The 13542-nt window shown below is 29.8% G+C and overlaps 1 protein-coding gene across 1 annotated transcript; it reads left to right on the forward strand.

The window, feature by feature from the left end:
• Positions 1–4735: 4735 nt before the first annotated feature.
• On the forward strand, positions 4736–5521 carry LOC137821035 (protein SMALL AUXIN UP-REGULATED RNA 12). Its single transcript, XM_068625446.1, has one exon. The coding sequence runs from the start codon at positions 4871–4873 to the stop codon at positions 5279–5281; it is 411 nt and encodes a 136-aa protein (XP_068481547.1). The 5' UTR covers positions 4736–4870; the 3' UTR covers positions 5282–5521.
• The last annotated feature ends 8021 nt before the right edge of the window (positions 5522–13542 follow it).

The following is a 13542-nucleotide window of genomic DNA, read 5'->3' on the forward strand; positions in this document are numbered from 1 at the left end:
TTATTTTTATATTAAGTGATGTTTTAACTTTTTAATGAGTCATTAAATGTTTCTTTCAATTCAGTTCCAAATAAACAGTAAACATGACCATTTTTTAATGCCTTCAACATCATTTTTTAATAATCAATAAAGATAATTTAATAATTATTTCACTCGTTGAACTATTTATTTATTATTTTCTTGAAAAACAAATTTCAATGTTACTTTTTGAAATGGATGGAATATTAGAGAAATGATGGATTATTTAATATATAGATCTCACTGTGACCATACATATAGAGATGGTTGACTTAATTGATAAAATTAAACGTTATTGCTAAAAATAAAAACGTTTTGTGCCTTCTTATTGGTAGCAGTCTTTGTTTGATAAGTCTTATGCAACCTTCATATTTTTAATTTCTAAAACATGTGATATGTCCTGAATTATGATCTTAACCTTTCCTTTTTAAAGAAGGGGGTTAAAATTTGCATGTTTGTTATTTAATTTTTCATTTTATATATTGAAGTGAACAAAAATTTGTACTAGGTTACAATATGTGGCAAGAATTTTTCTCTTTTCGAGAAAAAATGTAGCTTTTAGATAATTTTTGTGTGAAAAATCTCATGATTCATTACAGAAAACGCTTATTATTATGTCAACAAAAAATACCAACGGGTTGGGAAATTTTTAGTTGCAAGCTTTCAACTTTTATAAGAACTACAATTACTTTTTCAAAATCAGTTTAGTTTGAAATTATTTTTAGCTTCAAACATTAGTTTTTATTTTTAAAAAAATAGTTATAAATTAGTTTATATGTCATAAATAGTAACTACAATATCCCCGATTGCGCAAGAAGGGTGAGGAGAATGCTGATTTTTGAACGAAAGAAGTAAAAAAGTTTCACAAATTGGATAAAAAAATATTTTTTTTACAAACGTGCCAATTTTAAAGTGAAATATATATATATAAAATATATATATATATATAATAGAAAATAATTTAGAAACAATAAATAATTAGTTGTTAGTTGTTATAGTGACTAAATTAAAGATCATTTCATAAACTATTTTTTTTTCTAATTAGTTTATATTATTGTTAAATAGTTTCTAAATTGGTATTTAATTAGCTATCAAGCTTTTAACTACCAATTATTTAGATTCTAAATTTGGTAGAAAAACCTAGGTTGTTAATTAGATACCAATTTAGAAATCATCTAACAATAATAGAAACAAATTTAGAAACCAAATTTTTTTAGTATCTAAACTGATCTCTAATTTAGAGTATAGCAACTAATTTTTTTTTTCTAAAATTAGTTTATATTTCATGATTTTTTTTAGTGATAATTTCAACTACTTTAAACATAAATTTTGATGGCTTTGATTATATTTAAAAAATATTTAAATAAACTATATAGAAATATGAGACAGGAAATTTATTACATATCAAAACGAAAATAGTATAAAGTATTTATCTTCTATTCATTTTCTTTTAAATTACTAAAATATACTTAATATTTTATTTTGTTCTATATGTAATTATAATTTTTACTATTATTTCATATTAAAGAGAAAATAATAATATCCTTTTAATATTAAATTCTTAATGTAATTTTTAAAAAATATTTAAGCTATAGAAATTATCAACAACAAAATAATTGTAAGCTTTTAGTTGAAAGACGGAATAATTATAATGAATCTGAGACTTCTATCCCATTGAGGTTCCTAACAAAGATGTCGGAATTGACTAATGAAACCATATCATTTAATTCAATTGGTGAAACCAACCTAGAATATGATTCAATTTTCCCCATATTTTATCCAAACAGCCCAGACATGGAAAAATCAACAAAACCAACCACCTCAAAAACCTTTTTTTTTTCTTTGTTGTTGTACTTGGATTTTGTGGGTGTTAATGTTTTTTTTTTCTTTCTATTGTTGAACTTATATATAATATTATTAAAAATGAATTTTAAATTTAATTTAATCTTATAAAAAAAAATATGTTTGCTCTCCTTATAAAGTACGAGATTTCTAATTTTATTTGAGATCTTTAACAAATGTATTAATTAAATTTATAGATTTATTTGCTTTATTTATAACTTAAGGTAGATTCAAATTTTGATTTTACAAATTTACGCTTATCATCTATTTTTATTAATACAACTTAGTAGTATATTCTACTATGTATTAGAGAAATAAAAATAATAGTATGAAGTAAGTAAGTAATATTGTGATAGGAACGGTAACGGTGTGGATTACAAGGCTTGAGTAATGTTGATCCATTTGATACACAATTCGCTGTTGTACTGATAGTTTTCGAATCTTTCAAAGTTCTTTCTCTCCTACGTGTGTGCTTTGCCGGTCGGTGGGGTATCTGCGATTGCACTCTGATGCTCAAGTCACTGCTAGTGATTAGTCTGTTCTTTTTTTTTTTTTTTATCAGCAATATAGTCTGTTCTCTTAGGATATCGAAAATGTACATTTTTCTCCTTCAGAAGTCTTATTTATAGGTTGACCTGAGCCTCCATTTGTGTGGGCCAGATAACTAGTTTGCTAAGACATATGTAGTAATCATCAGGTCGTGTGTAGTGACTTCCAAATATTACGAAAGTGCATTTCAAAGTGTCATTGAGACGTATTTATTACATTATATTATTAATTCATGTCTTCGGTCGTGACCGGTACAGGAACAATATCTATATATAAGATTAAAATGAATTGTTTTTTAAATATAAAGATTAAAAAGACGCATTTCTCCAACTACTAAAAACAAAATGAGTAATTAAAGTATGTGAAAACGAAGAGATGGGCTTCCAGAAATCCAGCATATATTCTTCATATCTTCCAACAGTTTTTTGTCTGATCACCAACCAATTAAATAAAATTCATGAAAGCCCAGAAGGTAAACAACAAAGTAGGGGGATATATAGAACATAACTCCGGAGCAACAAACTAAACGACATTATTAAAATTATTCCTAGTTAATTTTCTTAACTTTAATTTGGAGATCCGGTATGATATGTGTGTTTGTTATAAATCATAGGAAGTGGGGTTGCATGGTGAAATTATTCTAAGGGTGACTTAATCAGGGGGGATGCACCCTACAAACTAAAACATGCGAAGTGGACCCATAAATCATAATCTGCAAAATTTGGCACTTAACTCTATTCTCCTGCAGGCACCATAGTTCTGTACTGCTCTTGATATTTAATAGGAGAACAAGAACAAAAGAAGGAGATTGGTGAATTTGAATGTTAATGGAGGATGTGGATGATGAATTAAGAAAAGATGATTCTAAAATGGGATTGGGTAAGATGGTTTTGGCTGTTTGTTTTGGGAATTATAAAGAAAGGTAGAATGGGGCATCTTGGCACATGGGTGTAGTCAGATTTGGAGATTGGAAAATGGTTTCTATTTAAGATTATTTTGTTCTTTTATTCACACTAATACTTTTTCCAATACAGCTTAACTACAAACCATTTTTTATTAGTGCCTCACCCTAACCCTAAGCTACTCCCTTCTCTTTCCCTCTTTCCAATTTTTTAAATATTCTTTTCAAGGTGTAAAGATCAAAATGGAACTGGCACTTCGGCTGCTCAAACCCTTTTTTTTTAATAAACGAGTTACTTTACTTTTAAGATAAACATAATAATGTCTTTTTTTAAATTACAAAAACAGTTTAATTCGGTTTTCTTTGGTTTAGTAAAATCAATTTTTATGAGTTTTTATGGCGATTTATAACCATCACAAGTACAAAAATAAGTTTTACAATTTGAGCGTACACCATTTTTAACATGTTTTGAGAAAAAATTGGGCGATTTGATAACAAAAAGGAGCGCAAAGATTTTTGTGACACGTCTAGCTATAGGCTATAAGTTCCTGAAATTGTGCATTACTCAATACAAACACCCCACTCATCATTCTGCCTTCCACTACATCAACCAATTTTAGGAATCCATAACACATTTTTCTGTTCACTACTGTTTCTTTACATTTACCATCTCTAAGACATAACCAAAACATTATTGAAACTTACAATTTAAGAAAACCTTATAATACTTAATTAAGTTTTAAATTAGTATTTTTAATTGAATTATTACTAAAAAATTATTATATTAAATGTTCAAATTTTATTTTTGTTTAAATATCTTGTTGTAATCAGAATAATGTTATCAATATTTTGGTGCTTCTACTCTTTAATTAACCTATCAAATTGAATATTTATTAAAACTTAATTAATCTTACAAACTATGTAGCACAGACACGGACACGGACACTGATACGATACGGACACGGATACGGAGATACGTAAAATCTCTAAAATGTAAGACACGGGGACACATATCTATATATTATATAATTATGAATTATATAAATTGATAATAAATATTTATATGTACAAGTATGTTACAGATTATTTTTTAGAACAGAAAGATATTTTTCATGATTGGTTCAAAATGATTTTTTTTTATTTTTATAATCATAATAATAATTTATACAATAAAATTTGAATTTTGAGAAAATTAATGTATTTTTCTTTTTTTTTTAAATTGTGTAAGATTGTCAAAAATCTAACAAATACTTTTTGAATTAGACACTTCACATATACGTGTCCTACAGATGTCATACGAGTATCCGTGTTCGTATCGACACTGACACGCCATTTAAGAAGAATTTCTGAGCTTCGTAACTTACAAATTATTATATATATCCATCTTAAATAATTAAGCCTAGAAAAGAGAGACAGTTGGTTGGTAATTATGAGGAAGAGGAAGGGCACAGTGTGAGGCATGCCATTATAAAAGAAGAGCACCACCCTCTATTCCAATCCCCCACTTCCACTCCCAATTTTCCTTTCACAAACCAAAACCAAAGAGAGTGGAAGGGGAAAATGGCAATCTCAATGTCAGAAGGGGGTCTCGCAAAATGCAGCAGAATCAGGCACATTGTCAGGCTCCGCCAAATGCTGCGGCGGTGGCGCAGCAAGGCCCGCTTGTCGGCCCACCGAGGAATACCCTCCGATGTTCCGGCGGGACACGTGGCGGTGTGCGTGGGCAGCAACTCGAGGAGATTCGTGGTGCGCGCCACATACCTGAACCACCCTGTGTTCAAGAAGCTACTGGTTGAGGCGGAGGAAGAGTACGGGTTCTCCAACCACGGTCCTCTCGCCATTCCCTGCGACGAAACACTCTTCGAACAGCTCCTCCGCTTCATTTCACGCTCCAACCGCTCCGACGAATGCCACCTCCCTCTGAGAAACAACCTCGACTTCTGCCTCCAATCTCAACCACTACTCCACTGAACCAAACCAAACCAAACCCAACACATTCACATTCACATAACAACAACAACAACAATCTTGTTGTTGCAGTGCAATTCTGCTGAGGAGATGGCAAAGGGTTGCCACAATGGTTCACCCAGTCGTCCCGGCTTCCGATCCAAGTTCACCCTATTGCTTTTCAATCTGTATATTTTTACTAATATATATTAATAATATTATTATTACGTTTGCTGCCACTAATAATAATTCATGCAAATTCAAGTGTAGAGTATAGGACTTTCAAATTTAAGCACGCTCAATTATTATAGATTCGATATCTGTTTGTTTTTTAGCACGATGCAATCATAGAAAGAGAGAGCAAATGGGAGTTATGAATAGCTTAGCATCAACCCACGTGAAGGAAAAAGCAAGCACCAAACCCTCAAACTGCACGTTTAATTATGACTCATCATCATCTTCTTTCTTTCTCTATCATCAACTCTCGCTTCTTTAGTTACTTCACTTGTTCACTCACAACAATCTCTCCACAAATCTTTAATTACGATGCTCATGACTCTTTCACTTCTTCTGAACTGTGTTTGTTCCAATTCTTAACTCGTTTCTGGAATAAGGTCTATTGGTTTCAATGTAGCTGCAATAAAAGTAATCCATATACACTCATTTGATTTATATTTTTAGTTAAATGTTTTTATATAATATATTAAAATTGTTGGACTAATATTTACAAATCGTTTTCTCTATTATTGATTCTCAATTTTGATCTCTCTTTTCTTACATATTTTTTGGGTTTATTCTCGATTTTATTTACGTTTGTTCATTTTATATTTTAATCAATTAGAGGATTTCTTATAGTATTTTAAATAAATATGATGGATTCATACACCAATTAAACTGGAAATTAAATATTTATAGAATTGAGAATTTGATTAATATTAAAGATTCTCTGAAATTTATCATTCACTAATTAATGACTTATCTTAAAATTTTTAAAAAATGTGGATATGCATATGGTACTTTTATTTCCGCTAGTAATAATAAAAAAAAAATTTAGGGGCCAACATTTAGTTGTTTTTTGTGTTATTTTTTGTTAATTAGAAGTGAAGTTTTGCTGATATCGTGTATTTATTCTAAATATAGACTCTCTTTTTTTATGTGAAAGAGTATGATGAAATTTGAATTTTATGAGAAGAGAACAGCACATAAAAACTGAATTTAAAATTTGTATGAATGTTAACGAATATGTGTGGGGTAGGGTGTCTTAAAAAAATGGTTATGTGAGGTGGGGGAAGAAAAGCAAAAGAAAAGATGAACATAACTGTAGAAACGAGAGACTTCAGATGTGGCAGGCATGTCATCACTTTACTAATCACAGATATATGTTCCTACGACCTAAGTTAGTTTTGGACTTTAGACTCTCTTTTTTAACTTCAAAAAATATAATGTGATAAACCATTTTTTCCTGGATAGACTGTTTGGTGTGTCACCATCCTTTGCAAAAATGCACTACCATTTCTGTAAAGCAAACATGTCTTTAAGTTAAGCAACACACGATACCTCTAATACTTAATTTTAACGGATTAACTCTTTAAATACTGCTGGTTAATAGGTTTCTGGCGTATATAACTTTTATTTGTAAGGATAAATTAAGCTAAAAATGTTTGTAATATTGGTTTTGTACCGATCAATTCTCGGAAACTACTTTATGCACTCATTGTTTCTTTACCCCAGTCCTGACTTGAACGTCGGAGTGCAAACGGCTGTTAAGGCACCCTTTATCTTTGCAGGTGAGAGTTTCTTCAAACAACGAAGTTCGATTCTCAGGCGAAGATAGGAGAACCAGAGACTGCCGTTCGAATCAACCGACGAACAAGTCAACCGGTGAGAACAATTTTATTTAATATTTTCACATTACATGCTTATGAACACACTATATACAACTTCATTAATGCTTATGAACACACTATATACAACTTCATTAATGAGATAACTATGAAGAGATTAAGGATAGTAGATAACTAAGAATAATAGAAAATGTTAACATGAAACCTATAGGGTTGATTTATGCAATTAAAAGTAATAATAAATACGTTTTCCTATTGAAATTGAGCAGTTTATTTTAATAGGATTTGTGTTAACAAAACAGGTTTTCTATTTTCATATTACTGCTAGAAGCTTTGCGTTGTAGAGTGAGAGTGGTTGGCAAATGCAATTTGCCATTTCTATTTACGGAGTTTTGATTGCTGCAATGACATAAAATTACATCCCTAAAGGGAAAATTTGAGGATGGCAAAACTTAAAATATTAATATATATAGAAGATATACCATAAAGACAATAAGAAAATTATGAAATAAAAATCAATTTTAAAAATTAAAAATAATTAATTACTAATAGTGATTAAATTAGAAACTATTTTATAAACTAAATATATATATATATATATATATATAAAGTAAGTTAATATTCTTAGATCACCACTAGTGCAGAATATAAAAACAACGACCCTTTATTTAGTGCGGCTTTGCGCTTAAACGCATTTGTAAAAAACGCGGTGACATTTTTGAAATTAAATTGTTTTACAAATGCGGTTCTAGGGTATGACCGCATTTGTAAATCATTCTGAATTGATTTACAAATGCGGGCATTAATGATTTACAAATGCGGTCTTACCCTAGAACCGCATTTGTAAAACAATTTAATTTCAAAAATGCCACCGCGTTTTTTACAAATGCGTTTAAGCGCAAAGCCGCACTAAATAAAGGGTCGTTGTTTTCATATTCTGCACTAGAGATCAAACCATCAAACATAAGCCTGATATGATTTACAATAAGTTGTCCTACCCATAAAATACACTCTTCAATAATTCAACAACAAATCACCAACACTATCTTCAATCGTTTTAGCATAAGGACTACCTAGGTTAGACAAAATATGAATAATATTTATTATTGTCAAGTATGAAAATGATGTTGAAATATTAAAAAGACTATAGTTGAAATATTTGCTTTCAATACTTTGAAATAGAGGATTAAAAATATAAAATAAATCAAAATTATCTCATAACAAAGATAGTAGATATTATAAGAACATTTTTTATAAATAAATATTAAATCAAATTTATTAACAAGTGAGAAGTATACCCTATTTTAGAAAAAGTGTTTGATATATCACTACAAGAAAATCATGAAATAAAAACCAATTTTTAGATACCAAAATAATTAGTTACAATATAAATTAAAATAGAGACCATTTTAGAAACTAAAAAAAAATTGGTTTCTAAATTAGTTTATATTATTTTCTATTATTGTTAAATAGTTTTTAAATTGATATCTAATTAGCAACTAAGGTTTTAACTACCAATTATTTAGTTTCTAAATTTGGTAGCAAAAACTTTGATTGCTAATTAGATACCAATTTAGAAACTATTTAAAAATAATTAAAAATAATAGAAACTAATTTAGAAATCAAATTTTTTTTTAGTTTCTAAAATGATCTCTAATTTAGTTACTATTGCAACTAATTATTTTGATTTTTACAAATGATTTTTATTTCATGATTTTCGTGTAGTGTATTGATAATTCTGCATTAGATTATAAGTCAACAAAATTTGTTGAAATGTAAATCTCAAATGTAATAATTTTGAACATAATTATAAAGTATAAAATAACATGTACAGTTGTGAAAATAACATTTTACTTTAAGATAAAAAAAAAAGTGAGCTGATAAATACTATATATTAGCCGAGATCAGCTAAAAGAACGTGTTCATGATCTATTCCAGTTAATAATTTGTACAGTCAAATACAAGAATGATAAAATTGGGAAACTAAGATTTGCAAATCGACCCTCACGTGAAGGACGAAACTGGTGATCTCCATTTGATCTATACAAGAAATAATTACGCCACAGCTAATGATTGGACATCTTCAACGTTTATGATAACTCTGTGATGTGAACACAATAACTTGTTTATGTTGTATAATTGCTGACATGTCGATTTTCTTCTCCTTCGGTCGGTCGTTCCTTCTTGGTGTCTCCTTCTGTCGGACGGGAAGGGTACCTGCGAAGGCACTCCGACGCTCAAGTAAGTATGAGATTCTAAGTGTGATTTAGTAAGTGAATGAAAGCGTACCTTTTTCTGGCTTGAACACAGTATTTATAAGATTGCCTAATGGGCTTTCTATCCCTTGGGCTCAGGGTGGTTATGAATAGGTCTTGCCAGTCGTGCTCCGGAATACCCGGGGAACATATCTTCTTTAAACGCGTATTCCTTATTCTTCGAAGGTGTATCTTAACCACCTTAGCTTGTCACATAAATGCCCTCACATTTATTATGCATTCAGTCGGTCGGCCACGTGTGTTCGTCCGGTGCCTACCGTACAGTTTTATCCTTAGTGTTCAAAAGAAGAAGCAACGTGCAGCAAAAGTGTTGTAATCAGTTTATAAGAACGAAGTGTATCAAGTAAAAGAGAGTTAAATGTTGAAGATGCAACAGTGGTCTGAGATCCAAAAGTTGTGGTCAATGTAATCACTGTGGCCCCTAATTTTCATGTAAAAGGAATGAAACAGAACAATTATGCAAGAGATAGGAAATTATTAAGAGCTCTCTGTCCCCCCAAAAAAAAAGAGTGGAAATTTCTTTTAAATAGAAAATTAGCATAATCCTTTTTCATGTTATTTTATTCTATCATTTTTGTTCACATTTTTGCTGAAGTAATGTTGTGGCCGCTGGACTGATACTGGGTTTGGCCCATTTTTTATTTGCTTGAAACTGTTATTGGGCTGCTTCTTCCTGCACCTCCATACCTTCTTGTGCCACCCCCATAAATTTTTCTTATTCCAAAAATACGCTTTTCAATATTCCGGATTACATAATTCGAAAGTCTTTTTCTATATTCAAAATTAACTTCCGGATTATGTTATCTGGAAGTCTTTTGTGATTAACTTCCGGATTACATAATCTGGAAATCTTTTCTATACATAAGATTAGCTTTCGGATTATGTAATCCGAAAGTCTTTTTTTCATATGTGTTATTAGCTTCTGGATTACATAATCCGGAAGTCTTTTCTAAATATGAAATTGATCTGGATTACATAATCCATAGGCTTATTATTTCAAATTCAAGGGGGTGAAAAAAAAAGAATAAAATGGTATTTTCATATTTAGTATGGGGGTGGTACAAGAAGGTATGGAGGTGTAGGAAGAAAGAGTCCTGTTATTATGAATCTCTTACTAATACTGGGCTTGTCCCTTTTTAACCATTTTCGGGTATTTCTTTTTGGGAAATTGCTTCCTGCATCCAATCAATTTTGACTCGCACCCAACGAAAATTTTAAAATCCCATTCTGCCATTTTCACACATTTGCTTACAGATTTCAATATCCGGAAGTCATTTTTATACATTCTGGATTTCAGAATCTGGAAGGTCATTTTCATATTTCATTTAAGCTTCTAGATGGTCATATCCGAAAGTGAGTAATGAGTTCCGAATTTTCATATACAAAATGGTGTTGAGGATTAAGATCCATAACTCATTTATGTTTGCTTACCGATCTTGACATCCAGAAGGTCATTTATGATGTCCAAATAAGTTTCCGGATGATAAAATTCAGAAGTGACATATTAGTTCTGGATTTGTATATCCAAAACTTTGTAATTTGACTTACGGATATGAATATCCAAAAGGTCAAAATTTAAAATTATTAAGGATAAAATGGACATTTCACGGGAGTGTGTTAAGTACAAATCATAAATGATATGGTGCTGGCAGAATCAGCCTTCTTTTTGCACCTTATAAAAGTCGTGTCCCACCGCCTCTTGGTCTGGCGTTTTTGCTTTGTGCATCTGGGCTCAGTTGTCGAATCTCTATTTACAAGAAAAACACTTCGAATTTCTCACACATACCTGGGCTTATGTTATTCTTCTTTTCAGTTAATATAAGTCTATTTCTTTATGTATTCTCATAATTTTAATTTTGCACTCCTATAATTTTGAAAGTTCTAAATTTATCCTTCTGAAATTAAATTGCTTACACTGGATACTGTGTTGGTGTTTGCTAGTTGGAGTATTTGTACATGTGAAGGTTCTGATGTGCTTGGTAATGGTTGCTATAGCTTGGGTTATATTGGATTATGATTTTTGTTGCAGTTTAATTTGGTTTATGATTTTTAATTTAAGTTGTGGATTATTTAATTTGGAATTATCTCAAATTACATAATCTATCTGAAAATGTTAAATATATTTTTTTTAGTTTTGGACTGGTCAATATAAAATTAAAAATGTTATTTCATATTGTATAGTTCAACATATAAATTATGATTTTAGATTGTGTCATCTATAATACAGATTTAGTTTTTTTTATAGTGTTACAAAATATACAGATATAGATATGGATTGTACATTCCGAAATCATATTTGTATTATAAATTGTAAAATACAGAATATAAATTATGGCTACCAACAATTCGAATATAAAATTTAAAAATTACTTTAAGTTTTTTTTTTAAGTTAATACTTATGTCATGTAATTGCAATTATTACATTGGTTTGTAAGTTGAATATAAAAATGGAATTCCAATTTTAGAGGAAAATATTTCATGAAGTGAATAAGTTGTCTTACACAAATGAGTATGGCATTATGAAGTTTGTGACAAGATGAATTGGTCCGAGAAAACTACATTCGTCACTTTACAACATATAAAATAAGTATAATTACATACTATTTATGTAAAAATTGTAAGATAAAATATATTTTCATGTTATAATATATTTGTATAAGTATTTGGTAAGTAAGATGATTTAAATATGCGCATAAAATAATCTTTCGACTTTACTTTATAATTATTATTTTAATATTTGATAAAACAAATAAAGAATAAAAAAGAAAAACATATTTATTTAGACTTGAATATATTAAGTAAAATATCAAAATTAAGTCTAATTATTATTATTTTATCGACAATAAAAAATTAAGTTTACTTAAAAACTTAAAAGAATATAATTAGAAGGAAGACCTAAAGTGTGACAAGAAAAATTCACCATGCCCTTGTACTATGATAGCAACAAATTAGTAAAAAAATAATAATTTTCAAGACAGTAAAATCTGGTAAAGTGGACTTCACCTATTAAATATTATTTGATATAGATACATGACATTAAACCCTTCATTAAATATGTAGGAAAAATAGTTATCTAGTATAATAAATTGAAGTTTAGCGATTGTCTGTTACATAATATTTTAAAGTTAATTGTATATATAATAAAATCATAGCTCTCCTTCAAATAGTTAATCATAGAGTGAGTGTCTCCATCTATGCAGAATCCAACTCGTAATTCTAATGATTGTAATGAAAAATTATGTTATGATTAGTTTGCGGTCTAGATGATGCTGATATCTTGGAATTATTTCGCGTCTTTTGGAGAATCCCCTTATCTCGTATTGTTTGTATCTGTAATCAATACTAAAAATGATTATAAAAGACAAAGAACGTAAGTCAAAAGTAACAGGAAGAGAAATGGAGAAATTCATAATAAGAAATGATCGAATTCGGGTCCCATCACAAGTGATTGCTTTTGTTCCATTCTTTGTAATTAAAAATAATATTTGTTTACTTTCATATGGAAAAAAGTCCTTGATTTTGACAAATGTGTTTGATCATTGTTTCAATGGATAACAATTACACTTCTAATCTGGTTGTTAGCTCGTTCACCTCACTACTACTCCCTTTTGCTTTTCTCTGTGTGGTGACACCATTTCAAGCCTTTGCTTCTCGATCAGTTTTTCCACCTCTCGTCAATTTTTTTTTGGTGAATCACTTTCCATCAATGTCTTTAATCTAACAAAGACACAAATAAAGCCAACCATTTTATTTAAAGAGACAAAGAGGAAGGCATGCCATCAAGGAATTACCAAATTTTAGAGAATGCCATCAACAAAGAAAAAAGGTTGGAGAGAGATTAGGACTTTGTAGCACATAAGAATTAGTAGGGAAGGGATTTTACATCACTACACTAATAAGCTGGCATGTCAATGGAAGAAGCCTCAAGAAAATGACTTTGAGAAGTTAAAAGTCAAAATCACATACACTAATACAACATACACACTAATTCATTGCATCCAACTCTGGTTCACACGTACCAATTAAGTTCTAGAATCAATTCGCCGTAATTCAGAGTTTTGCTGATAAATGTATAGCCATTTAGTGTTGTAGTCTAATGTGTATATAATCGTGTTTCTTTAACTATACAACAGCACTTCCGAGCTTGGTTTTAGGTAAGGTAAAT

The sequence above is a fragment of the Phaseolus vulgaris genome, chromosome 9 (genome assembly GCF_000499845.2).
Source record: "Phaseolus vulgaris cultivar G19833 chromosome 9, P. vulgaris v2.0, whole genome shotgun sequence".
NCBI lineage: Eukaryota > Viridiplantae > Streptophyta > Magnoliopsida > Fabales > Fabaceae > Phaseolus > Phaseolus vulgaris.

Bases quoted from the DNA above. Each gene is read 5' to 3' on its own strand.
- LOC137821035 (XM_068625446.1), top strand. From the start codon at position 4,871: ATGGCAATCTCAATGTCAGAAGGGGGTCTCGCAAAATGCAGCAGAATC.